General features: G+C 47.2%; 1 protein-coding gene across 1 annotated transcript in view; it reads right to left on the bottom strand.

The window, feature by feature from the left end:
* Positions 1-26,991, bottom strand: part of KSR2 (kinase suppressor of ras 2) — a gene marked incomplete at its 5' end in the record, with an annotated part of 403,988 nt that overhangs the window by 85,680 nt on the left and 291,317 nt on the right. Inside the window, 2 exons of the mRNA XM_082640816.1 lie at positions 17,252-17,335; positions 20,517-20,586. Of these exons, the coding sequence (XP_082496942.1) occupies positions 17,252-17,335; positions 20,517-20,586 (154 nt within the window). The remainder of the gene's footprint in view (positions 1-17,251; positions 17,336-20,516; positions 20,587-26,991) is intronic.

Below are 26,991 nucleotides of genomic sequence, written 5' to 3'. Positions count from 1 at the left end.
ATGATCCATGCATATCTTTTTGGATTCCCTTACTGTTTCTGTGTGCACCAGCTTAACTTCTAACGGCCAACATCTTTGCCAGAATGCTACCCTCAGCCTGCTTAGAGGTTTATTATCAAAGTACTCTACACAGAGAAGTGGGACCTTTAGATGTGTCCTCCACTCTCTTCCCCTCTAGGGATTTGACAGATATCTTTAATGGAATGGTTTGGACACCCAGACATGGACTTGACATTGACTCAGTTAGTCTAGTTCAGTGGTTCTCAAAGTGGAGTCTCCAGACTAGCAGCAGCAGCACCAGGTGAGAATTTTCCAGAAATGCAACTTCCAGGGCTCCAGCCCAGATGTGATGAATCAAAGACTCTGGAGCTGAGATGCAGTAGCCTGCTTTACCAAGCCCTCCAGATGAGTCTGACGGTAGGTGCTGAGGCATGAGAACCACTGGTCTAGTTGATGGGTTTGGAATGTCTGTGCACATTTCCCCAATTTTCCTTGTGTTCAGTCTTTTATGGCCCTAACAGGGCCCTGAAGTCCTCTATGATATGGAAAACTTAGATCTGGGGCTCCCAGGGGTGCAGGGGGGAAGCCAGGAGGGATGTGGGTAGCATGAAACAATCGCAAAGTGAGAACATGAGTCCATCTCAATTCTCCTTCACTCTGACTGCATCAGGGGGGTTTCTTGTGCTAAGACGTCTTTACGTCTCTCTGCCATGTGCTAATCCCAGTCCCAGATTTGGACAGGCAACAGTATTCACAGGGAATTTAATAAATTTATTTTTCTATTTGGATGTCTATTTATTTCTGGTCACCTTATTTTAATGGCAAGTGATGCTGATTCTCCATTCATGATTATAAGATACATTTTCACCTGTAAATGTATTTGCTTTAAGTGAAAAAGGCTACAAATGGTAAATGAATAAATGGAGGGCTGCTACATGAATAGAACAAAATCAAGACAGGGTGGTGAGTGAATGGCTGAGTTAGGTTGGGAAAAGTTGGCTGAGACAATGTGGAATCTTCAAAAAGAGGTGACAGCTCTTGGCACCCGAAGTTTAAGAGGGCTGGAAACATTAGGAGGTACCCTTGGTCACAAATGTCATGAAGACCACGTGACTCTGAAAAAAACAAGAGCTAACACTTATGCAGTGCTTACAATGTACCAGGCAATGCTCTCAGTGCTTTACACAATTTATTTAATCCTTGTAACAGCCCTAAAAAGTGGGAACTTTTGTTATCCCCATTTTACAGAATGAGAAACTGAGGCTCAGCAAATTTGGAGAACTTGCCCAAGGTCGACTAGTCAGTAAGAGGTCCCAAGTCCAGCTCTAGCTCTGTTAGATGCCTCCAAAGCCTCCATTCATCTTGCTTTACATCTTGGGGGTGGAGGTGAGTAAAGGGGAAGGTTCCTGTGGTCTATAAGCAGCTGAGTCAAAATGTCCCTTTTTTTGAGCCTGTCACCTTGCTCTTCCCCCTACAGTTGCCTGACTTCACAAGGCAATAAAAATCCCACGTTACTACAAACTGGCTTTGTCTTTTTCTTTTCTAAGGCCCCCAGACTCAGACCTATAGAGAAGGGAAGACCTGCTGAGTGTGAAATTAGCCTTTAATTCATTCTACATACACTTAAACTGGGTCTACTGGACCCCAGGTCCTGGGGACACAATGATCAGCCAGATGAAGCCCCTATGTTTATGGGGAGGGTTAATAAACACATAAACAAGTATCAGATAATCGGCTGTGTGGTAAGATGGTGAACAAAATAATACAGGGAAATGGGATGGAGAGTGACAGGAGTGGGAGGGGGAAGGGCTCCAGTGGCACAAAGGTTGGGGGGCAAAATCAAGCCTCGTGGGTTCAGGGGTCAGAAGTTAAAGGCTGATGAGGCTGAAGTGAAGAGAACCAGAGTGAAGGGAAGACTTGAGGAAGGGGAGGTGGGCAGGACCCCGGGGCCCCAGCAAGGAGTCTGTATTTGATTCTACAAACACCGGGAAGCCTCTGGAGGAATTGGATGACTGTGACTTGTTCAGATGGACGTTTGGGAAGCCCTGGTTGGGGAGACTGCTGACGCCAAGTGATAGTTGAACCAAGAAGTGTCTGCACTCTTTCCTGTTTGAACTAGCTCAATTCCGCCAGGAAGCTTCCAGAAAGAGACTGCTCCTTTCTGCCAGCCCCACCTAGGAGCCTCCTTGAACAATCCCAGCTGGAAGCTGACGAGCAGATGTGAAGCAGCCCGTTCCCCATTGTGGGCAGCACCGCAGAGGGAGGCCAAGCAGCTGAACGTCACCTTCGGACCACATCCGTATCAGGACAAGGCAGCCGAGACCACCAGTGACCTCAGCCATCTCCTGCCTCCCCCTGGCGTTTCCCTCTCTGTCTCTCACAGTAAGGGAGCAGCCCTCCTCCACCTCTGGCTGAAGGGTGGGAGATGGAACTCTCATCCTTCCAGCCAGGGCTTCAGAGGGCAGCGCCAGGCCCTGGAGCACAGCCACTGCCCTTGCAGACACCCCAAGAGAGCGCTCTCCGATGCCCGGACACAAACTTGGCACAGAGGTTCACATGTCTACAACGAGAACTAGAGCCCACACATCCAGGACCTGCTGATCCAGCCAGCAGGATTAGCTTAGAGCTGAAGTCACCCAGACCCTGGAGGGGAGGCGGTGCAGGGACTGAGGCCAGACTTGTGCATGTCCCACTTACAAAGAACCACTTTTCCAGCAGGAAACACGCATGATTCCACCCAAATTAGACTCTTCCTTTCCACTGTCCATGAAAGAAAAGAGCTACTATCGGTAAACCACCTGCTTCAGAATCAGATTCCCAATACCCTCTTGGGTTCTGACTCAGGAAGTGCTGGGAATGTGAGTTTTCAGCAAGTGCATGCCACAGCTCAAGGACCACAGTAGAAGAGGGATACATTCTACTTCCCAGATGAGAGGTGTCTGGATGCCTAAATTTTCCAGAAGGCAGGGTCCTCCCCTTTCCACATCCCCACCAATAAATAAATAAATAAATAAAAGGAAGTGGTGTGAGGATAATATACAGAACAAATCTGAGTTCAAAGCCTGATACCACTTCCTGGCTGTGACAAGCTGGGGAAGTCACTGACCCGCTCTGAGCCTCAGTTTCCTCATCTGTAAAATGGGGACAACCTAAATGTCTATCGACAGGTGAATGGATAAAGAAGATGTGGCACATATATACAATGGAATATCACTCAGACATAAAAAAGTAACGAAACTGAGTTATTTGTAGTGAGGTGGATGGACCTAGAGTCTGTCCTACAGAGTGAAGTAAGTCAGAAAGAGAAAAACAAATACCGTATGCTAACACATATAATATATGGAATCTAGAAAAATGGTACTGATGAACCTAGTGGTAGGGCAGGAATAAGGATGCAGACGTTGAGAATGGACTTGAGGTCACAGGGGGTAAGGGGAGGCTGGGACGTAGTGAGAGAATGGCACTGACATATATACACGACCAAATGTAAAATGGATGGCTGGTGGGAAGCTGCTGCATAGCGTGAGAGATCAGCTCGGTGCTTTGTGACGACCTGGAGGGGTGGGATAGGGAGGGTGGGAGGGAGATACAAGAGGGAGGGGATATGGGGATATATGTGTGTATATAGCTGATTCACTTTGTTGTACGGCAGAAACTAACACAACATTGTGAAGCAATTATATTCCAATAAAGAGGTATATAAAAAAAGTGGGGACGATCATAGCATCTGTCTCATAGGGTGGCAGAGGAGATTAATGATACGACAGAAGTAAGGTGCCCAGGACAAGCACTTGAAGTTGCAGGTACTCTCGCTTTTATTGTGGGAGTTGTCGCTTTTACTGCTAGTTTATGCAGTGTTCCACAAGCCCCTAAGACCCTCTGCTGGAGGACTTTCTCTGGCTGGGAATGTGGGCTGGCTGGACTGCCTGGAGCCCTGAAAGAACTCCGGGTGGGAGCTGGTTGATGGACCTCCCAGTACCCTCTCCCTTGGGGTGTGTCGACGTGGGGCTGGACCCCAGGTGCCCATAGCCGTCACCCCCTCTTCCAGGACCCAGGACAAGCTGCCTTTCTTCCCCTGTCTCGCTCCCCTACTCCCCTGCTGGTGTGGCTTGGGGTCACTTCTCAAAGACACCATGTGCCCTCAAATCCCCGTCTCAAGGTCTGTAGAAACAGGGGAGCCCAACTAAGACACCACGATTATTATTATTATTTTTTTGTGGTACGCGGGCCTCTCACTGTTGTGGCCTCTCCCGTTGTGGAGCACAGGCTCTAGACGCACAGGCTCAGCGGCCATGTCTCACGGGCCCAGCCGCTCCGCGGCATGTGGGATCTTCCTGGACCGGGGCACAAACCCGTGTCCCCTGCATCGGCAGGCGGACTCCCAACCACTGCACCACCAGGGAAGCCCACACCACGATTGTTAAAGGAGGTTCAGAACAGCGACGTGGTCTGTCCCACAGTTCTCACACCAAAACCAAGTCCTCTGCTCCCTGTCCCTCGTGTGTCCCTTGAGCCCAGGAGTTTGGTCCTCCTTGTGCTCCGTTCCACGTGGAGGAAAAGGGAGGGGTGGGGAGGACACAGCTGACTACCCTGGACAAACCTCCATGCCAGACGTGGTCCAGAGGAGCACCATGAGTTAGGATGGTGGCTCTGATCAACTCCAGGCACCAGGGAAAGGTCGTATGTGGTTCCAGAAGTGGTGAAAAGCCTGGGCTTTGGAATCCAGCCAACCTGAGCTTGAACCTACCGTTTCCAGACTAAGGGGGCATCCATCTGCCTTGTTACGTTCCGGGTTCCTCATCTGCAAAACTGCCATGAGGATCCAGTGAGAAAATGCCTAAGTGGTGCCCACCTGGGCAGCAAATAAGTCAGTGTCTCTGCAGGCAGGGCTAGGGCACACTTGAGGGCACACGGGGAATGCCATGTGAGCCTCAGACAGCTTGGAAACTTGGAAAGGGTTTATTTAAAACTTTCATGGAAAAGAGTTTATTTTTTTCAACTTCAAAGGCTAACAGGATAAGCTCCAGTTATCAAGAAAAGTTGCTTACGTGGGATATCTCATTCTCCAAAGGAGCTGCTGGCCGAATGAGACATCCTCTCTGTCTGAAAATTAAATATGTGAATTTATGTTGGGGGCAGGATCTGGGTCTTCCTCATCTTTGCAGCAACCTTCCCTACCCCGCCTTCAGTGCCTGGTCTGGTGGCTGGTGCACGAAACATGCTCAACAGATATTGGAGAGGTGGAGGGAGAGAGTAGGAGAGAAAGAAAAAGGAAGGCAAGCCCAGCAGCAGGGAAAGCCCATCGAATGCTCTTGGTGTGGGGCCCTTCATAGTCTCCATCAATTTTTAAAAATTTCTATTTCTTATAAATTGTATCCCTTGCAGAGTGTGAAGTGCAAACACGTCCCCTTCAGCATTCCCTTCATTCTTCCCTCCTTCCTCCCCGACGGGGAGGTGGGGGACAGGGGTCTGACCACAGGCAAACTGGACTTCCATGGACCTTGCCTGGGAACCATGGGGACAAACGGCCCCTTTTATGAGCAGCTCTGCCATTTCCTTAATGGATTCGTCCTGGACCCCCAGCAGCCCCATGGAGCAGACGCAAGCCCGGAGACCGGCGTGGGGCTGGAATCAAGAAGGGCGGCCTTCCTGGAGGAGGGGGCCCCCAAGACTCTTGCTGGTGAACACAGTCACGTTCATTTCAAATGGTTCATGGGGGATTCTAACCAGTTTATGAAAAGTTTGCTCCAAGCAGCCCAAATCCCTGATCCTTTCTCTCATCTCACACCAGCTCACGTTGCAACCCACCTGAGAAGGAACCGCCTTTCCTTCCGGAGAGCAAATGGGATGTTTTGAAAACCTGGCCGCCGATATCCAATTGAGGAAACGTTAAGCAAACACCAATTTGGGGCCAGGCGCTCTTACATAACCCTGTACAACTCTGAAGAACAATCCCGTGAGCAATGGATAATGCTGCACCCGTGCCCGTTTTAAAGTCAAAAAGACTGAGGCTCAGGAAGCAGCCCAATCATACAGATAGTAAATAGCAGAGTCAGGATAACCATTCGTTCACGCACGCCGAAAACATCATCGCCTTCCTCCTCATGTCAGGAGCTGTGAGAGGCACTGGGGGTGTATAATGAAATAAGACAAGAATTCTTTCTTTAACAATCTTTCTTAGAATCATCTAGAAAGGAGTTTACTACCTAGATGGGTATATAAAGCCATCTCTTGCCCTTTCAAACATGAACATCTTTCCACTCGTCCCAACACCTCAAAGTTGCCTCCTAATAGGAACATACATATCGATAATTACCTTAAATGTAAATGGATTAAATGCTCCAACCAAAAGACATAGATTGGCTGAATGGATCCAAAAACAAGACCCGTATATATGCTGTCTACAAGAGACCCACTTCAGACCTAGGGACACATACAGAATGAAAGTGAGGGGATGGAAAAACATATTCCATGCAAATGGAAATTAAAAGAAAGCTGGAGTAGCAATTCTCAAATCAGACAAAATAGACTTTAAAACAAAGACTATTACAAGAGACAAAGAAGGACACTCCATAATGATGAAGGGATCAATCCAAGAAGAAGATATAACAATTGTAAATATTTATGCACCCAACATAGGAGCACCTCAATACATAAGGCAAATACTAACAGCCATAAAAGGGGAAATCGACAGTAACACAATCATAGTAGGGGACTTTAACACCCCACTTTCACCAATGGACAGATCATCCAAAATGAAAATAAATAAGGAAATGCAAGCTTTAAATGATACATTAAACAAGATGGACTTAATTGATATTTATAGGACATTCCATCAAAAACAACAGAATACACTTTCTTCTCAAGTGGTCATGGAACATTCCCCAGGATAGATCACATCTTGGGTCACAAATCAAGCCTTGGTGAATTTAAGAAAATTGAAATCATATCAAGTATCTTTTCCGACCACAACGCTATGAGACTAGATATCAATTACAGGAAAAAAATCTGTAAAAAATACAAACACATGGAGGCTAAACAATACACTACTTAATAACCAAGAGATCACTGAAGAAATCAAAGAGGAAATAAAAAAATACCTAGAAACAAATGACAATGAAAACACAACAACCCAAAACCTAAGGATGCAGCAAAAGCAGTTCTAAGAGGGAAGTTTATAGCAATACAATCCTACCTTAAGAAACAAGAAACATCTCAAATAAACAACCTAACCTTACACCTAAAGCAATTAGAGAAAGAAGAACCAAAAAAACCCAAAGTTAGCAGAAGGAAAGAAATCATAAAGATCAGATCAGAAATAAATTAAAAAGAAATGAAGGAAACAATAGCAAAGATCAATAAAACTAAAAGCTGGTTCTTTGAGAAGATAAACAAAATTGATAAATGATTAGCCAGACTCATCAAGAAAAAAAGGGAGAAGACTCAGATCAACAGAATTAGAAATGATAAAGGAGAAGTAACAACTGACACTGCAGATATACAAAAGATCATGAGAGATTACTACAAGCAATTATATGCCACTAAAATGGACAACCTGGAAGAAATGGACAAATTCTTAGAAAAGCACAACCTTCCGAGACTGAACCAGGAAGAAATAGAAAATATGAACAGACCAATCACAAGCACTGAAATTGAAACTGTGATTAAAAATCTTCCAACAAACAAAAGCCCAGGACCGGATGGCTTCAGAGGTGAATTCTATCAAATATTTAGAGAAGAGCTAACACCTATCCTTCTCAAACTCTTCCAAAATGTAGCAGAGGGAGGAACACTCCCAAACTCATTCTCCAAAACCACCATCACCCTGATACCAAAACCAGACAAAGATGTCACAAAGAAAGAAAACTACAGGCCAATATCACTGATGAACACAGAGGCAAAAATCCTCAACAAAATACTAGCAAACAGAATCCAGCAGCACATGAAAAGGATCATACACCATGATCAAGTGAGGTTTATCCCAGGAATGCAAGGATACTTTAATATACGCAAATCAATCAATGTGATACACCATATTAACAAATTGAAAAATAAAAATCATACCAAAAAAAATTGCCTCCTAGAAATGATCCCATTAGGATTGGAACCAGGTTTCCAGAGTCTTGGGTTTGGAAGAGCCACTTTCCCTCCAGAGGCTTCTTTTGAGATCTATTCCACCAACTAGTATTTCCTGAGTACTTGCTATGTGCCAGGCATGGTGCTCGCCCTGGATGTATAAACAGTGAACAAAGCAGACACAGCCCTACCCTCAAGTAGTTTAAAGTCTGGTTGGAGAGACACGCAAGTAAATAGACAAACACAATGTGGTATGTTATATGGAATGATCGTGAAGGGGGGGGTATGGCACTTGGAACTGAGGGGAATCAGGGAGGGCTTCCTGGAGAAAGTGATAACTGAGCTGAGCCTGGGGAGCTAGCAGAGTTGTGCAAGGAAGATGTAGGCTAAAGCACTAAGGTGCAAAGAAGCCTCAGTGGGTGGGCATGTCTCCTGCTGATGGCTCAGAGAAGCTGGAGCTCCAGGCATAAGGAGGGAAGTGGTGAGGGAGGAGGAAGGAGAGGTAAACAAGGATAGTGCAGGGTCTCCTCGGGAGACTGGATTTTATCCTGAGAGCCAGGGGGAACTAAGGAAGGGTTTTAAACAGGGAGGTGAAGGCTGGATAAGCATCTTGGAAAGACCCCCCTCTGGCAGCAGATACAGTCACAGGGCAGCAAGTTCCCCTCTCAGGTTATCCGTCCCACTCCCTGCCTCTGCGTGCCTTTTCCCACATCACCGCATTAAGTGCTCCTTAAACCTTCTTGCAAAATCACTAAACAAAATCATTACCCCCTTCGCAGTGGGCTTGTCTGAATGAGTGTCCCAACCGAGCAGTTTTGACGCCCCTGGGGTCTCTCATTTGAGCCTGTGCTTCTAGAAATGGCTCCATATGCTCTCAGTGAAGAATCTCAAAAAACACCCCTTCCCTCACTGCCGACAGCTCAGTGGGGTTGAGCTCTTTGGCCTACAACTGGGTTAGAAAGAAAAAGGCAACAGCAGAAATGAGCAAGGGAGATGGGGAGTATTAACATATAGAGACTGAACGCTATAGCAACATAATCAAACATAATCAGGAAAACCCCGGCACTGGTCTCTCCACAAGATGATACTGTAAGGAAGCCGTAGATTTATTACCTGTTGTTGATGCCTTCGCTGACCCCCTCAGCTTCCCCGAGAGAGGAGAGCATGACCACAGGGTCCGCTGGGTTCCCAGCACCTGAGGGTGTTCATCACAGAGACCCATTTGTCATCTTTCAATTCAAGAAGGGATGATGGGAGAGGGTAGCAGGCAGGGGAGGAAAAGACTGACAACTCTGGTCCGGGGTCAGGTTGAGATCAGATGCTCATCTTCTGTTCTGCTTGTCTGGTTCAAGGAGAAGCAGAGTGCGGGCTGGCAACTGTGTGTGGCTGGTCCTTTGCCCATGCAAAGTGGTTAAGGCTCTGGGACCTTGAATCAGAGGGATCAGTGGGTTTGAGGAGTGGATCCACCCGCAGTGAGACTCTGGGCCAACTATTTACTCCTGAAGGCCTCTGTTTTCTCATCTGTAAAATGGGGATAATAATAGACCCTACCTTCCCTGGTTGTTGTAAGAATTAAATGAGCTTGTGCATGTAAAGTACTTTGCAAAATGTCTGGCACTCAGTAAGCCCTCAATACATGGGATCAGCATCCTCCTCCTCCTCATATCCAATCCGCACCTCAGCCTCAGGAGAATTATAACCCTCCCTCACATACCACTGTAACTGGACCCAACTATAATAGGTAAAAACACATATAAGGGACCATTAATTCCCATGACGATTATTGCAAAAACTGAAGTGTTTCTATTAATGGAAAAATAAGTTTGGGCTTCAAGCTGGTGATCTCTGAGATGCATGCTCATAATTATATCCTGCCAATATCCTGCCCGTTGTACAAATTCCTGAAGCCTCCAGGAACTTTGTGGCAGCTGCAACACCAGCTCATCATTTCCCCCCTTTTCAAGAGCTGGGAAAATTAGGGCACCCAGTGGCTCAAACCAACCATGGCTTACTTCATGCTTTTATCTCCTTGTCACCTGTGGCTGAAGTCATTTTGCAAACACAGGAAAATTTCAGATAAAACATTGTATTTTGATGTAAGGACATGGGCTAGAAGGACACGCAGGGCAAGAAGGGAACCAAAGAGTATGTGAAGTCCAAGTGAAAAGACCCAGTAACAGAGCAAAACCAGATAAAGAAGTGCGTGGAAATTAGCAAAGTGACTGTGTACGTGAAAAGAATTAAGTACAAGCATGTCTAGCCAGGCTACTGCGGGCAGGAGAAGAGGGGACCTGTGGAAAGTGCATTGAAACACCGCCGGAATAAATTGGAAATCTCGTGCTAGTTTCCGAACATCACTCTTTACCTTTCTAGGGAAATGATTATGGGTCTCACACCTACAGACGTGGGCAGGGACCTTAATTGGAGCATGTGAAATGTTTCTACTAGCATAGACCTGCCTCGACCAACCTGGGTCACCTGGGACACGGGACTTCCAGTGCTCAACCCAGTCCCAAGCAAACCAAGCTGTTTGATCACTCTACTGAATACTTTAGTAATGACACTCTAATGCTGGCACTCAAAAACTGAATAATGGGGCTTCCCTGGTGGCGCAGTGGTTGAGAGTCCGCCTTCCGATGCAGGGGACACAGGTTCGTGCCCCGGTCCGGGAAGATCCCACATGCCGCGGAGCAGCTGGGCCCGTGAGCCATGGCCGCTAAGCCTGCGCGTCCGGAGCCTGTGCTCCTCAGTGGGAGAGGCCACAACAGTGAGAGGCCTGCGTACCGCAAAAAAGGAAAAAAAAAAACAACAAAAACTGAATAATGGATACACAGTCCCATTGGTTGGGAGTGAAGGATTTATGATATAAAACAGTGGTTCTCCTCCAAGGGCAATTTTGCCTGCCACCCCAGGGGACATTTGGCAAAATGTCTGGAGATTTCTGATTGTCACAACTGAGGATGGAGTTGGGGGGGTGGAAACAACGGTGCTAAACATCCTCAATGCACAGGACAGCCCTCACCACAAAGAATTACCTAGCGCAGAACGTCAGTAGTGCCAAGGTTGAGAAACCCTGATGTAAGCTCTTTAACATGTCTCCCAAGAAGTTGGCTGGTTCTGAGAATCCCCAAAGAAAAATGGAGAACAAGAACTACACAAAAGTAGGAAATGGGCTGACTTTTCCAGGACTTTGACCTTGCTTAAACCCATAGAGGTGATTCGGTGAGTCTGTTTCTTTTCATACTTTGTATTAATAGAGGATCCACTTCTGCAATGAAATAAGTGCTGAACAACTTAAAGATTCTGATTTGAAGGAATCCCCAAATCATTAAGGTGACTGGGGCACTCACATGTCTTATCACATCAAATGCACATACTAGCCTCATTTGACATCAGAGAGGTTTAGAAACTCTCCCAGAGTCACACAGCTAGGAAGCAGCAGAGCCAGGACCTGCTCTCTCTAGCTCCAGCGTCTGGATCTTGCTGTTGCTTTACTGTCCTAAGTTGAGTTCCCTAGAAGCAGATCCTGAGACGGGTAATCTGGCAGATGGTTTATGGAGGGAGTCCTCCAGGATGTTCCTCAGCAGGACAGGAAATGAGGGAGGAGCTAAGCAAGGATGTGGCTGCAGGTGATTACAGTCTCAGCCTGATCCCGCAGGGGACTCTGGAGTGTGAACTGTACCATACAGTCTGTCTGCCTTGAGGCGAGGAAGCTGGCCTTTTGCACACTTGCGCCAGTTAGGCCCTGGCTGTGAGCCACGCAGGGGAGGAGCTGCAGTCACCCAAGGGCAAGAGAAGGTCTCAGGTGTCAGCATCAGCGTCCCTAAGTGAGGTCACTGGTGCTGTGAGCAGGACATCAAGACACACGTGGGTGAGCCAGGGCTGTGCTCAGCAGCCACTGATTTTATCACCTTATCTTCAAAACACAGGAGTGAGTACTCTGTGGTCCTAGAGGCAAACGAGTCTTAAACATCTGCAAGGTATGCTGATACCCAAACCCTTCCCGTCTCAGGCCCTGAGAGCAGGTGACTCAGAGAACATCAGACTCCTGGCTTCTGCCCTCCACTCCACCACCCAGAGGAAAGGCCACCCTGACACCACATTCTCCTCCCCCCCACCAGGCCTCATCCTGGCTGGCAAGCTGGTCCAGCATGACGAGAGCTCCAGAGCCCAAGACTGCTTTCCCCGGACTGCGGCTGGATGCGCGGTGAGCGGTGCCCCTCTGCAGCCCGGAGCCTCAAGAAGCACCAGCAGGAGGCACAGCAGTAAGGCCAGGGCCAAGGCTGCACAGCAGAGCCAGTCTCCTCTCGACCCCGGGCCCCGCCTGCAAAACGTGCTCAAACTCTTCTCAGCCCTGATCCAAGCCTTTGCCCATGCTATTTCCCCAGCCCAGAACACTCATACGTATGTGCAAATAGGAATTCTCTGAGAGTTTGGTTAAAATGCATATTTCTAGGCCCTATCCGTAGAGTCTGGGCCAGAGTCTGGGCTACTTCTCCATTGGTGGTTTTGGATGTCCCCTCCCTTCTACTCTCCAGCCTGTGCAGGAAAAAAAAAACAAAAAAAAAACCCCACCTTGGTTCAAAGTCTTATAGAACACAAGCCACCCAAATCACCACTGCTGCCAGTTTTCCTGCCAGAGATGCAGATAGAGGTGGAGAGGTTTCCAAGGAGACAGACCTCGGCTCTGCAGAAAGGTCCTTCTGTAGAAGGACTCTGAGAAGGGGGAAGGATGCAGCCAAGGCATGACTGAACCAGGGAAATGCATAAGCATCTTACTGCAAAAGCAAACTTCAGCCAGCTGAATCCACAGCTATCAGACAGTATGTGGATTGTGCTGACATCCGACCACTTAGAACTAAACTCCATTCCATGCTCATGAACCTATTACATGAAAATGCCTCATTTTAGATAACTGCAAATTGCTTTCTGAGCATAATTTCCTATTAGTTCATTAATCTCTCTATTCAGAATGCCGACAAGACAGCTGATGACAATTCTGGAGGAAGTGGGCATTGAACCAAAGCAGGAGGCAAAGGGTTAGATATTTGGAAGTATCCTGGCTTCCGGGGTGGAGGGGTACCCCCAAATTAATTCATAATGCTAATTACAGTATTAGCTTTCATTTATTAAGCTCTTATAATGGGTCACGTACCAGGCTAAGCATTTTCCCTTATTTATCTCAGTTGTTTTTTTTAAAAAACAATCTAGTAAGGTAGATATTATTTTCTTCTTTCTATAGAGGAAGAAATTGAGCCTCAGAAGTGATTACACAGTTAGTGGCAGAGTCAGGATTCAAATATAGGTGTGTGTGTCTGACCTACAGCCTGGGTTCCTAATCATACCTTGTCATTTTGACTCAGCACACAAATATTTACTGGATGAATTTACTGGAGAAACCAGGATGAACAAGACTCATGTCTATAGAGTGAGGCCAAGGGATGTTAACAGCAGAAGAGACTGAAAACTAATCAGCAAAGATGGACCAACCTTCAAAAAAAAGAAATGTCAGGTTGGAAAATAAAATTGGATTTTGTCAAACTCCTGCTTTTATATAGAGCGGTGGTTCTCAAATTGTGGTCCCAAGACCAGAAGCAACGGCATCACCTGGGAACTTGTTAGAGATGCAAATTCTGGGGACCCACCTCAGACCCGCTGAATTGGAGACTCCAGGGCATAGGTCCAGGAAGCTATGCTTTAATAAACCTTCCAGGGGATTGTGATACACACTCAAGTTTTGAGACCCATAATCTAGAAAAATAAAATCAGATCCACAGGGGAATTTGGAGCTCACGAGAGCAGTGCTTCTCAAAGTTAATGTGCACAAGAATCACCAGGACAATCTTAAAATGCAGATTTGGATGCGGCCGGTCTGGGGTGGGGCCTGAGAGTCTGCATTTCTGATCAGCTCCCAGGTGATGCTGATGCTGCAGGACCAGGGGCCACACTTGGAGTAGCAATGGGTCTAAGCCAGGGCGTTTCTGGCCATAACACAACCAGAATTGCTCTGGGTTTAAAAAGAGGGGGGGCGGGTGGGAAAGAACCATTGCCTTTGGGATAGGCTCAAACCCAAGCCTCTGGAAATGCTTTAGGAAAACAGGAAATGACCCACATCACATACCACTTTTTTCCCAAAGTCCCCACTCAGGTATAAGACCTTCTCTGAGCACTTTAATTAAAATTGCAGCCCCTTCCCTGACTCTTCCTATCTCCCTTCTCTGCTTTGTTCTTCTCCTCAGCACTTGAGCATCATCCGAACAGATGACCTATTTTACTAATTTACTTTGTTTACCATCTGGCCTTCCCCATCTCCATCTCTCACCAGCATGTAAGTCCCATGAGGGCAGGGATTTTGTCTGTTTCATTCACTGTTATTTCCCCTGTGCCTAGAACTATGCCTGGTGCATAGTACGTGCTCAATAAACATTAGTCAAGTAAATGAACACACATTTCTGCCCATTTTTTTTAAGAAGCTCCCTCCCCATTCTCGGCGCTGCCCTCTGGAATTTCACCTGTTGCTGCTCTCATGCATGTACTTCAGTTTCATCAAAATTCATTTCTCTATAGGTGTATCTTCCCCTAAACTCCTTGACAATGGGGTCTGTGTGTTACCCTTTTCTGTCCTGCATCCAACCCTTCCACTCAAAATTCTGCCAACCTTTGAAAACACATATAAACAGCCATCCATCCTCACTATAATTAATGCAAAAACCACAGAATTTCATTCATGGAAGAGTAAGGTCAAACTTCAGCTGGTAATATCAGTAATGCATGCTCCTAATTACATACTAGAGAGAGCGCTAAACTCCACTGCCATCACACAAGTACAACGTCAAAGTTCCTGAAGCAACCCAGAACTCTGTAGCTGTTACAGACCCTGCTTTCACCTTTCGTGCCTCAACCCTAAGGGCTGAGGCAAATTGGAAAGATCAGTTGTTCCTTCCGACCATGGCTTCGTTTGAATCCTGCCTCTTGGAGTTCCAGGAGCTATATCTGCACAAGGTGGAGTGAGGAGGACTTTTGATAAAACATTGTCATCTGGGGCAAGGACATTTCACCCGTTCCTTCCAACTGCCCTGTGGCAGGAGGTGCTAATATCACGCCCACTTTGCAGGTAAGGAAACTGAGCCCTGGGATGACAGTCCCTTGCTCAAGGTCACACAGGGAGTCTGGCAATGCAGGTGGGACTCCAGCTCAGTTCTGGCTGCTTTAAAGCCTCTGCTTCTGGCACCCACCTCTCTCCCCCAGGTCCCCGTCCCTCCCCCAACCCTTGGCAGGGTCTGAGCCTCTGCTCATTACTTCTAGAACAGAGACAGCATGAGTGGAGGCTATCTCATACTTCTGCCTCTAGCGCTGAAAATTAAAATGGCTCAGGGAGTATTCAGCCTTGCCGACTCCTGGCTGCATCCCCGTCACCTAATTACCTGACTTCAAAGCCTCCACTCGGCAGGTGTGAAGATGTGAAAGCTGCCGTTTCCCCTGAGAACAGGAAGTGACTACACACAGATAAGACATGCCCCAGAGCAGCTAGTGTACTGGGGAAATCAGACAGAACTTCGAGTTGGACCCGAGGACTTGGCTTAGTGCGTCTCAAAGTCAGAAAGACCAGGGGCCGCCATCCTGGGTACTCACCTGAGAGCTGGGTCTATAAAGGACCAAGGTGGGGATGTGGGCCTCCAAACACTAATGCTTGGTAGTTACTGCCCCCATCTCCTTCCCTTGTGCCATGGAGCTTAAGGCTCCTTAGAGGCTGGAATTCATTAATCCGCCCCACAACTCCAGGAGGGAAAGGCACTCAGCCTCACCTTATGACTGAGACATCCAGGCTGGGGGAAGAGTAAGAACTCCTTCACGGGGCAGGGATGTGGGGAGGCCGGAATGAACCCAGATGAGTTCCCAGCCTGGACTGGACAAGGAAGAGGAAGTCTAGAGGAGAAAGAAGGGTTCCTACTTTTCAATTTAGTGGCTCCTGTAAGGCGATCAGATGCACACTCATTTGTAACCCTTAGATACAGCTGAATGTTACTGACTAGTTTACAGTAATTGGACCAAAGCAGGCATTTAATACAAGTTTACAGAAGGAAAGAGGAAGGCCAGACAGAAAGGCATTTGTGACCTTTGACAGAGGACAAAACCCTAAGCCTGGCATTGGGCTATGTCCTTTGGTGCTGATTTATTCAATGCTCACTGTCACATTGGGCAGGTGTGATGATTATTCCTTTCATGCAGATGAAAATACTAGCAACAGAAATGTGGGGCGACTCGCCCAATGTCACTGAGCTAGACAGTGGCGGGACCAGGATGTAAACCCATCTCAGTCTGACTCCAGGGCCCACGCTGGGCATTGCAGTCTTTCCTGCGTCCCTATCTGTTGCCAGCCAGGACCCGGGATGGGTGCGTGGAAGCAGGGGAAGGCAGGGGCTTGTATGGTCTGGTCTTCTAACCAGAACTCAAGACCAACATGATGCCACAGGAAGGACAGGAGTTCAGGGGTCGGGGTTCAAGTCCTGACTGCCACTTCTTAGCTGTGTGACCTCAGGTTTATCCTTGCTGGGAGTCAGCTTTCACATCTGTAAAATGGGAAGAATCAGAACCACCACCCGCCCCCCCCAGAGAGGCACCACAAGAAGAAAAAATAAAGGACAAAAGTCCTTTGCAAACTCTAACTCAGGGATCAGCAAACCATGGCTGAGTGGCCAAAGCCAGCCACGGCATATTTTTGTACAAAAGGCTTTACTGGAATAAATAAATTTGTCACACTTACTTGTTTATATATTGTCTATGGCTGCTTTTGAGCAACACAGCAGAGCTGAGCGGTTGTAACAGGGACCCGTTGGCCCACAAAGCCTAAAATATTTACTATCTGGTCGACTAGAGAAAAAGTTTGCCAACCCCTGATTTCAGATGCTATGAAAATGCCAAGTTCCCACTGTGCCTCTGCAGACAGCACTATGCGTTTCCAGCATCACCCTCAGCTCTGGTTCTTATTCATAAGCTCTCTCCTTGACCCTTTACCCATGTGTAGAGGTTGATTTAAGACCTATTTCTGAAAAAACAGAGAAGCAGCTCTCCTGAGAGCCAAGAAACCAAAATCCCATAAGCTATTTCAGAGCCCAGGATGGCTCCTGCCGACATCAGGCACCATGAAAAGGTGCTTCCAGGAACAGCCACTTACTTGCAGTTTTTACACTTGAGGCCAAAAAGCATCCCCTTCCCACAGACTGTGCATGTCTGAGACATCCAGTACTTCGTGGAAAACCTGCGGGAAAGAGACAGAAAGTGTTCAAGGCCAAGGTGATGGTGACTGACCTATCTCTAGAAGGATGACCACTGACAGGATAAGAACATGGGCCCTGGATTCCAGTCCCACTTCTTCAGAGATAAGTGACTTCATCGAGTTGCTTAAACTTCAGTCTCTTTATCTGTAAAGTGGGAATAATAACAGTACTGACCTCATAGGTTGTTCAGAGGATTGAACAAGGTCATGCACAGTGCAAGGGCTTTACATAGTGTCTTGTAAACAGAAAGCACTCACTGAATTGGGCTGTGACTGTACTGTTACCCAAACACTCATAACAGTCATTTAGTCGTTCAACAAACATCGCCTGCCTGGAGGTCTACTATGTGCCAAGTTCAGATTGGAGATAGATGGATAGGGCTAGAACTGCCCTCAGAGAACCACAAAGCCAGGTGGGGCCCCGGCGGTCTATTCCCCATCACTGCTAGTTACATCGCCTGGGGAGCTTCAAGAAGGGGTGATCCCCCCAAAAGTGGAGACTGCAAACGTTAGTAGCAGAGAAGAGGACCCTAAGGGGAAAGCCATTTTGGACATCAGCCCACCTCGCTCCCCAGCCACCGCCACTTGCTGCAAACATAAGGCAGTGTAGAGGTTTCTGATATACAGCCAGGAACCAGTGGGAACAGAGATGCATTTGATTAACTTCTGGGGCCCCCTGCCGCCGCCAGGGTGCTTTCCTCTTCAAGAGATACCAGGCAGCAGCAGGGCTGGCCCCAAGAAAAGTATTGAAGGTTGCCAGGTCAGAGTTAATTTTCATTTTCAATTTTTGTCACCTTCCGCAGGAGTTGTAGCTAATCTCCACTGCCTCACAGTGTCAAAATGAAAATCGGAAGCGATTATGTAACTTGGTGCTTAAGAATTTTGAGGGCCAGCCTGTATCCCTCTGCTGTACCATCTTGCCTGATTTAGGTCAGTCACTCTTCCAACAGAATGCAGCCCAAAGCCTCCATAACTAAGCAAATAGCAATATTCTGAAGAGACACTCTTGTGGCCAAGAAAACTCCCTTTCCAGTTTTGGACTGGGGGTTGGTTAAGTCCCTTTATGCCCCTTTAGCAGGATGAGCAAGTGTGGCAGGATCTATTTTGCAGGATTTGTCAGCTCTGGGGAATGGCAAATGGACTCGTGTTTCATCCACCAGCCAGCAGCGTGGGAATCAAGAGTGTGAGTGGCCGGTGGGAGTTCCTTCTCCTTTCCAGCCCTCTCCCATCCCTGGGATCAGCAATCCCTCTTCCAAGCTGTGGCTGAGGTGACTCTGAGGACAGAGGATGGTATGGGATTTTAATTTCATTTTTTCACCAAGGCTGGGATGAGTCTAGGTCTTTCCATCCTGGCATGGAGCCCAGGGAGAAACACAGGGTGAGACTGGAGAGTAACAAAGCATCCCAAGTGCCAGCTCCTCTAAGAGGTTCCTGAAGCCCAAGATCATCAGATCATTTTCCTCCTCTTGGCATCAGCATTTGAATCTGAGGTACCACCAGGTCTAACATTAGGGTGCTAGAGTCTGGTGTCATGGCTGAGCCATGGGTGTGGCCAATTGGGTGGAGCCAATCCAGGGGTGTGGCCAATCCAGGGGTGGAGCTGAGCTAGGGGTGTGGCCAATCCAGAGGTGAAGCTGAGCCAGGGAGCAGCCTGTAAGCAAACAAAAAAAGGCCCTTCTTTTTGATGCCTTTCCCTCTGCATCTCACCGCCCGACCACTGACGTGTCTATCGTGTATTTCTCACGGCTTCCTCCACCGTTTTCTCATTTGAGTCTTAACAACTATCCTGTCAACATATTTCTTTCAAAAACTGTTGACGAGATGCCATTCCGGGAGAATGTGCTCATTCCTGCCTCACCCCGGGTTATGGTGACGTGTCTGCCCCTGGAATTGCCTCCCCCCACTTATAGCCCTGATCCCCACCACCACCGTACTGTCATGGTCTGTTAACCGTCTACCCCTCCACTAGACCTCGAGCTCCCCAAGGTTGAAAGCCTTACGTCGTGTTCAGTGCTGCAGCCCCGGTACAGATATTCTCTATAAATACTAGTGGAGGGCCTCCCTGGTGGCGCAGTGGTTGAGAGTCCGCCTGCCGATGCAGGGGATACGGGTTCGTGCCCCGGTCTGGGAGGATCCCATATGCCGCGGAGCGGCTGGGCCCGTGAGCCATGGCCGCTGGGCCTGCGCATCCGGAGCCTGTGCTCCGCAACGGGAGAGGCCACAACAGTGAGAGGCCCGCATACCGCAAAAAAAAAAAGAAAAAAAAAAAAAAATACTAGTGGAAAGAAACCATGAATGAGTGAACTCTCTGCTGGTCACAGAGGCCTCGTGCAAAGAAAGCTCTCAGCAGAGGTGTCAAAAGAACACAAAATGCTGGGGTTAATTAGCTTGTAGATTCATCACTTAATCATTCAGGGCCTCAGTTTCCCTATCTGTCAAATGGACATGACCACACTTGTGCTACTTACCCCACTGAGTTTGTGAACAGATTCTGAGGATAATGAGATAAAATGTAGAAAGTTAACTTCACATAAGGGATGACTTAGTAGATAGAAATCTTCCTCCCGAAAAGGGCAGGTGTACTCCTGAAGAGGTTGTCCCGGGCACCCAACAGGGCTGGAGCCCTGGAGTGACCTATGCTTCAGCAGAAAGTGAGCATCTCTGACTTCAGCCTGCAATCTTGTCTTCTGGGTTGGGAGACCCAAAATTAGGACAAGCATTTGTCTTAATATTGATACCATTTACTGAGTGGTTATTATGTGCCAGGCCCTTTGCTTAGCACTTTAATACATTATCTCATTTAATCCTCATGACCACCTATGAGTAGTCAGAAATATCTGATGAGAAAATTGAGTCTCAGAGAGGTTAAGTAACTTCCTCAAGGTTGCAAAGCTTTACTAGCTGGGATTGGAACACAGGTCAGTCTGACTCTAAAGCCCTGGCTTTTAACCAGTAGGTGTTAATTTTATGAGCCAGGTGAATAAGAAGCAGACATCTCAGTCCCTTGCCACATCGACGTTCAGCCTGGCAGAGGAGAGAAGAGCATGGTGATATAGGAGCTGGGGCACAACAGCCTGCCGAGCCTTTCCCCACGCTGGGGCCAGAGCCCCCAGCCCTCCCTGTGCTGGGAGGTGGGCCCCGTGCAGCCAGGAATCCAGCCTACCTGTGCTTGATGGAGTTGCCGAGGTCTCTGCGAGGGATCTGTGGGGACCAGCGTGGCACTGACAGTGTGTCTGCAGGGAGAGAAGAGAGGAGGAGAAGGCCCTGTTACACAGAGAACCAGAAGTGGGGGTGGGCTCCCACCAAGCCCCAGAAGGAAGAGGGAGGCTCGCTGGCCTCAGGAAGGACACTGGCCGCCATCACTTGCTAAACCAAAGCCAAATGGAAAACTGGTTTAGCTTTTGTTACCTTAACTCACGTAAGGTCCCCCGGGTGGGGCAGTGCCTGGAAAAAAACCAGCTGGGGGAAGAATAAAACTGAGCATGGCTCCCATTTACCAAGTGCTTACTGTGTGCCAGGCATGTGCCATGTGACTCACATGCCTTAGCTCGTTACATCCTCAAAACAAGGTTCAGGATTGTTAGCATCCCAACCTTACAGGTGAGGAAGCTGAGGCTTGGAGAGAGGAAGTCATGTGTTCAAGATCATATACCTTGTAGACCACATAGCAGCTGTGAATCCAGGCTTAAGGGACCTAGAACACGTGCCTGTGTATGCAAAGTTCTAACTCAGCAGATTCCAAATGCCAGTCATACAAGTATTACTTTCCTAATTTTTGTCATGCCCTTGTACAACCCATAAAATTATCTACTTAATATTTTAGGTTGACTTATTTGTTTGTTTAAACACATTTTTTCTCAAAGCAACTCAATATGGAAAACCAATATCACTTTCTGTATAAGTAACTATTTAAAATATGTCTAACTATGTACCACCTAAACTCATGCTGGAGTAAGTGGATGGATGAGTGGGTAGACGGATGGGTAGGTGGGTGGATGGATGGGTGGATGGATGGATGGATGAATATCTGGATAGGTGCATGGATGGACAGATGAGTCAGTAGATAGATGGGGAGGTGGGTGGATGGTAGGTGGGTAGATGGATGGATGGATGAATGGTTGGATAGCTGGGTAGATGGACAGATGAGTTGCAAGGTGGACAGATGTGTAGGCGGATGGATGGACAGCTAGATGGATGGATGAATGGGAATGAGGAAGAAACAATAAATCACACAGACTTCAGGCTGGGTGCCTATGCCCATCTGGTCTTTTCTTTCATGCCTCAGGCTACATACCAGCAACCCACACTATCACTCCACCACTGACTGAGTTCCAGGACTTCTTCCACGGCCTCTGGGCACCAGCCCCCACCTTCACTCCACTGCCTGGTTGCCCGCATCACCCTCCTCGCAGACCTCACAGGCCCCAGAGAGGTGTGAAACAACAGCAGAAATGAACCGGTGCGGCCTGTGAAACCTCCACCAGCTAGGGGAGAGAAGAAGGAAGTGGCTGACCCACACGCCAGCTTTCACTTCTCAGGCCAGATGGATGGAGCCAGCTCCCTGTCCTCAGAGCTGCAAATGCACGCCTCATTTTTCACAGCAGTTGTTATGGAGTGGCACGCTCATTGTGGAGCTGGGCATGTCTGAACCGATCAGGGAGCATTTAACCCCAACCCATTCACTCCTCTCTTCTGTCTAATGACACTGTCAACAGCCATCTGAAAGCTGTTTCCAGAAGCCCCAATTCTGCCCTTGTAAAGCTGGGACCATTTCTGGAAGAGCTAATGATTTCCCAAGCCCCAAAGGCCAGAGAAAGAGGGAGACAGCATGATATATCACTCAGAATCAGAGCCAGTGGAATTTCCTCTAGTTTAACTAAAAACTAAACGTCATCAAGCCCAAGCCCATTTTATTACTTGTTTTGGCTTCTGAGAGAAGCAAAAAAGACAAGAAAGAAAAACAATTTTAAAAGAGAGAGAGAGCGAGCGAGCAGGGGACTGAAGTCAGATTTAGAAGGAAGGATGCTGCTACCTGCTAAGTCCTTAAAATGCTTTCTCCAGTGCCAGGGATGGGTAGAGATGGAATGGCTATGCTGGAGAGGAAGGGTTAGCTCAGATACACAGCCTCCTCATGGGGAATCTACAAAGTGAGGAGTGCCAAAGGGGTTTCATCGCATGGGATGTTAGTAGTGGCTGTCTAGGAAAGTGTGTTGAGAAGGATTCTGAGGCTCAAGAGGAAAGAGCATTGAGACTGATTAGTAACGTCTGCCATGGGTGAAGAATAAGGCAGTACCGACAAGTCTCCATATTTTCGCCACTCCTACAAGGACAGGGACCACATCTTCATCTTTGCGTCACTGCCTCATAGCACAGCAAGCACCTGGGACAAAGTAAGTACGTAACTCATGTTTGCTGAATCTGAGATTATTATCATAGAAACAGTGAATTTACTGAGCACTCAATACGTGGTAGGCATAATTCTGTGCAGTTTATATGCAGAAGCTTTGCCTCTGTGCAGTCGGGGTTCTCATTATTCCCACTGCACAAAGGTAGACACAGGAGCTCAAAGAGGTGCAGTGACTAGCTAAAGGTCACACAGCCGGGCACTGGTACATCCTCAAGGAGTAACTCTGCAGTTGTTCGCGAGCCTTCCAAAAGCCCCTACATCAGCACCTCCAGTCAGGGGCACTTTTGCCCGGGGGAACATTTGGCATTGTTTGGAGATACTGCCAAATAACTGGGGCGGTGGTGTGGGGATGCGACTGGCATCTCATGTGTAGAGACCAGGGATGCTGCTCAACATCCTACAATACACAAGACAGATCCCCATGTCAAAGAACTAACTAGACCCAAATGGCAATAGTGCCAAGGCTGAGAAACCCGGATCGAGATGTTTTTCACTTCTCTAGCCATCTCCCCACCCGCTCCCTCTCCCCGCAATCTTGAGATGGTACTTCTGAAGCTCAACTCAGTAGAGAACAAAGCCTCTTTTATTAGAAGCACATCTCACTGTTAGACTCATATCGTAGTTGTTCTCATTCTGAAATTACAGCACCTTCTCGAAAAAGTAGATGTAATTAAGTTTGGTAGTTGGGTTTCATTTCCCAATATCTGGTTGAAGGAGCAAAGTCCGTCAGTTACATTCATCGGCTGCGACAACGTTAGCCTCCAGCAATAATAACCTCCACAGGGCTTCGTCCGTGGGTGTGCAGATCTGAACTCTGAGATCTTCTCTTTACTTTCTTCGTTTGGATTTCATTAAACTTGCCAATGCAAGCCTTAAAGCAAAGGCAAACTGTTTAAAGGGAAAATCTATGAAAATTCAGGCCTTATCACAACAGAGAAGGCAAACAGCACTTACAGCAATTAAACTGATATGGAAACTTCTGGTTAACAATCAAGGCGCCCATTAAGATGTCTCCATAGCCGAACAAAAGCCTCTTTTCTGTTCTAATTTTCTGATAACAAGACACGCAGACATGGAGTCAGAATTATGACCATCCCTGGTGCCTTTGGTTCCAGGGATAGAATAATAGACATTTCTTCCCAGATATTTTCATTTGCAGTGCATGGCAAGGGAGAGGGCTGCAGAGAAGGAGGGCTTTTCTTCCCTCCTTTAGGTCCCACTGTTGATGCCCTCTCAAAAGTGCCTCTGTATAACAGAAGGGCAGAAACCAGGAGGCTTGGTCTTTGACACCTTGGTAGCCAGATAGTCAAACAGAAGCCACAATAGAAGAAACCAATATTAATAAAGCATCATGGTAGGTTGAGCTTTAAAATGAAAAACTCAGGCTCTGACCTGGTGAGTTTGAACTCAGGCTAACAGAGGAGTCAGGCATGGGGAAAACTCTTGAAAACATTTAACACAGAGACATCACGTAAAAATGAGTGATGATAAAGCAAAGGAAAAGGAGGGAAAAGAAAAGGAAGAAAGAAATAAGAATAATGATAAGAATTTTAAAAATGAGAAATAAGAAAAATAATAAATATGCTTTGTGTTGAGCGTTACCATGTGCCAAGCACTATTGCCAGATAAGCCCTTTACATATATTATCTCATTTTATCCACACACTGCATGTGTGCGCACATGTGATGTATCAGCTGTTATCATCGGTGCCACTTCACCAACAAGGAAATCGAGAAGTTATACCATTTGCCCAAGGTCACACAGCAAGTAAAGGCCAGGACTGGGTTTTCTAAATTCAGGTCACATAGCTGGGGCTCAATAAACGACAGCCAATTTCATCCCCATTTCACAGATGGGAATACTGAGGCTTAGAAGCAATAAGCAATTGTCTCTAGCTAAGAAGTGACTGTGTGGTGATCTGAACCTCAGAGAGGAACAAACTGGATGCTTCTAGTCCAGACTGCTCTCCAGGTACACGGAGTTCAACCCATCCTGTATTGTCTGTGTCTCCTACCTCTGTCTGAGGAAAGCAAAGGAAACAATGAGAACCAGCCCTTTTAAACTCAGAAAAGGGCCTCAGAGGCCCAGAAAGCAATGTCACAGTATGTTGCTTATTCCTACTATCATTCATACAGTTACTCAGTAAACATTTTGTTGAATATGCCTACCCGCCACCCCCAAAGATGTCCACGTCCTAATCCCTGGGCCCCATAAAATATATGACTTAACAGGCAAAAAGAGATTTTGCAGACGTGATTGAGTTAGGGATCTTGAAACGAGAGATTAGTCCGGATTAGCCAGGTAGGGCTGATGTAATCATAAGTGAAAGAGGGAGGCAGGAGGGTCAGAGTCAGAGAAGGAGATGTGATGTTTGCTGGCTCTGAGGATGGAAAGGGGCCAAGTGCCAAGGGATGCAGCAGCCTCTGGAAGCTAGAAAACGCAAGAGAACAGAGTTTCCCCTGGAGCCTCCAGAAGGAAACAGCCCTGCAGACACCTTAACTTTAGCCCTGAGACTGTTTTTGGACTCCTGACCTCCAGAACTGTAAGATAACACATGTATTTTCTTGTAAGCCATTGAGTTTTGGTTATTCGTTACAGCAGCCATAGGAAGCTGAGACGGCACTACTGTGTGCCAGGTACGGAACTGGGGGTGGGTATGGCAAACAAGATAGTCAAGTTTTCTGAGCTTAGAGTCTACAGGGGGAGACATAATGTGACACATTCAATGAAGCAAATAAAACAGGACTTTGGGCTTTGTGTTAAGGCAATGGGAACCATCTAGCGCGTTAGAACAGAGGCAGGAGGCTGTGCAGGGTCTTACGCATTTGTCATAGCCTGCCAGGCTATGACAAAAAGAGGATGGCCCCACTCCCACCCCCTCCTCTAACTCCCCACCTCCGCTGGGATCCAAAACATCAGCCCTGACCCTTACAAGGCCATTCAGCTCCCAGGCCAGGTCTTTCTCACTTGAGCTGTCATGTCATGATCCCACCTGCAGCCCCCAATAAAAAACCCATATCCCAGAGTACTCAGTCCACTGGCTGGTACAGGAGCAATGCACAGTCTGACTTCTTGTACGTATTCCAAGGGGGGATTCGCCTCTTGGAGCTGTTTCTTCCTTTAATCCAAACAACCCTACAAGGTTGTATCCCTAGTTTACAGATAAGGAAAATGAGGATAATTAATTATTCAGAGTCCTATTGCTAGTATTTGGTGGATTTGAGACTTGACCCCAGCTTTCTATAAAACTAAAGCCTTGCTTTTCACCCCCGCACCCTACTGCCTTCCTATGCTATGTCTCCTTCTGAGACAAACGTAAAAATTATTGTTCAAATCACGCAGTCCTTGAGTTGGAACGGACCACAAGAAATCGTCTATTGCAGTCTCTGAGTCTCTAAACTCTATTGGCTAGAAGAGGAGCTATCCTATCCTTAAATGTTTCCATGGAGATAAAGACCTCTGAGCACATCGTACTATTAATAATAACAGCTAACATTTACTGAGTACTTACTATATGGCAGGACTAAACGCTTTAGATGTATTATTTCATCTAATCTCCTAACTCCATTTTAGGCGGGAGAGCTGGGGTTTGAGCTAGGACAGTCCAACCCCAGAGCTCATCCTCAGAAATGCCACAAGTGAAATGGAAGGTCCAGCTACCCTTCAACTTCTAGCCCAGGGACAGGAGAGACTGAGAACTTAACAACGGTGCTGCGTTCAAATCAAGCAGCAAATTCTTTAGGCTCCAAGGGTCCTGAAATTAACAAAACTTAGAGCATTCAACTTTTCTTCTGCGGCCACAGGCCAGTCACCAGCTAAAATCCCACTGATTCATCCAAGGTGCCAACCAGTCCTTGACTAAAGCTGTTCACAGTTTTATTCACATAGCGGGGAACAACTCTATTTGCTTTACTATCCAATTCAAATACATCAGATCTAAAAGTCTTTTAATCATGTGCTATCTCTAAAGGTTACAGCACCATGGTGCTTTGGGGCCAAATTGAGTTTCTCTGTGTAGATGGACATAATTTTCTCCCTGAGACAACTACAACCCACTTCTCAAGATCCAAATTTCATCACCTGCGGGCTTGTGATCGCTATGAAGGTGTCTAGGGAACAACTCAGCACTGGTGAGTAGTAGATATGAGTGAGCCTGGGTTGCAGGTCTTGGGGAAAGAAATAGGCAGAAGAGATGCTGGGGGTGAGCAAAGGTTGTGCTGCTCACTCTTGG

Source organism: Mesoplodon mirus (assembly GCF_964341445.2).
Source record: "Mesoplodon mirus genome assembly, chromosome: 13".
Lineage (NCBI taxonomy): Eukaryota > Metazoa > Chordata > Mammalia > Artiodactyla > Ziphiidae > Mesoplodon > Mesoplodon mirus.
This window is presented reverse-complemented; position numbering and strand designations above follow the sequence as displayed.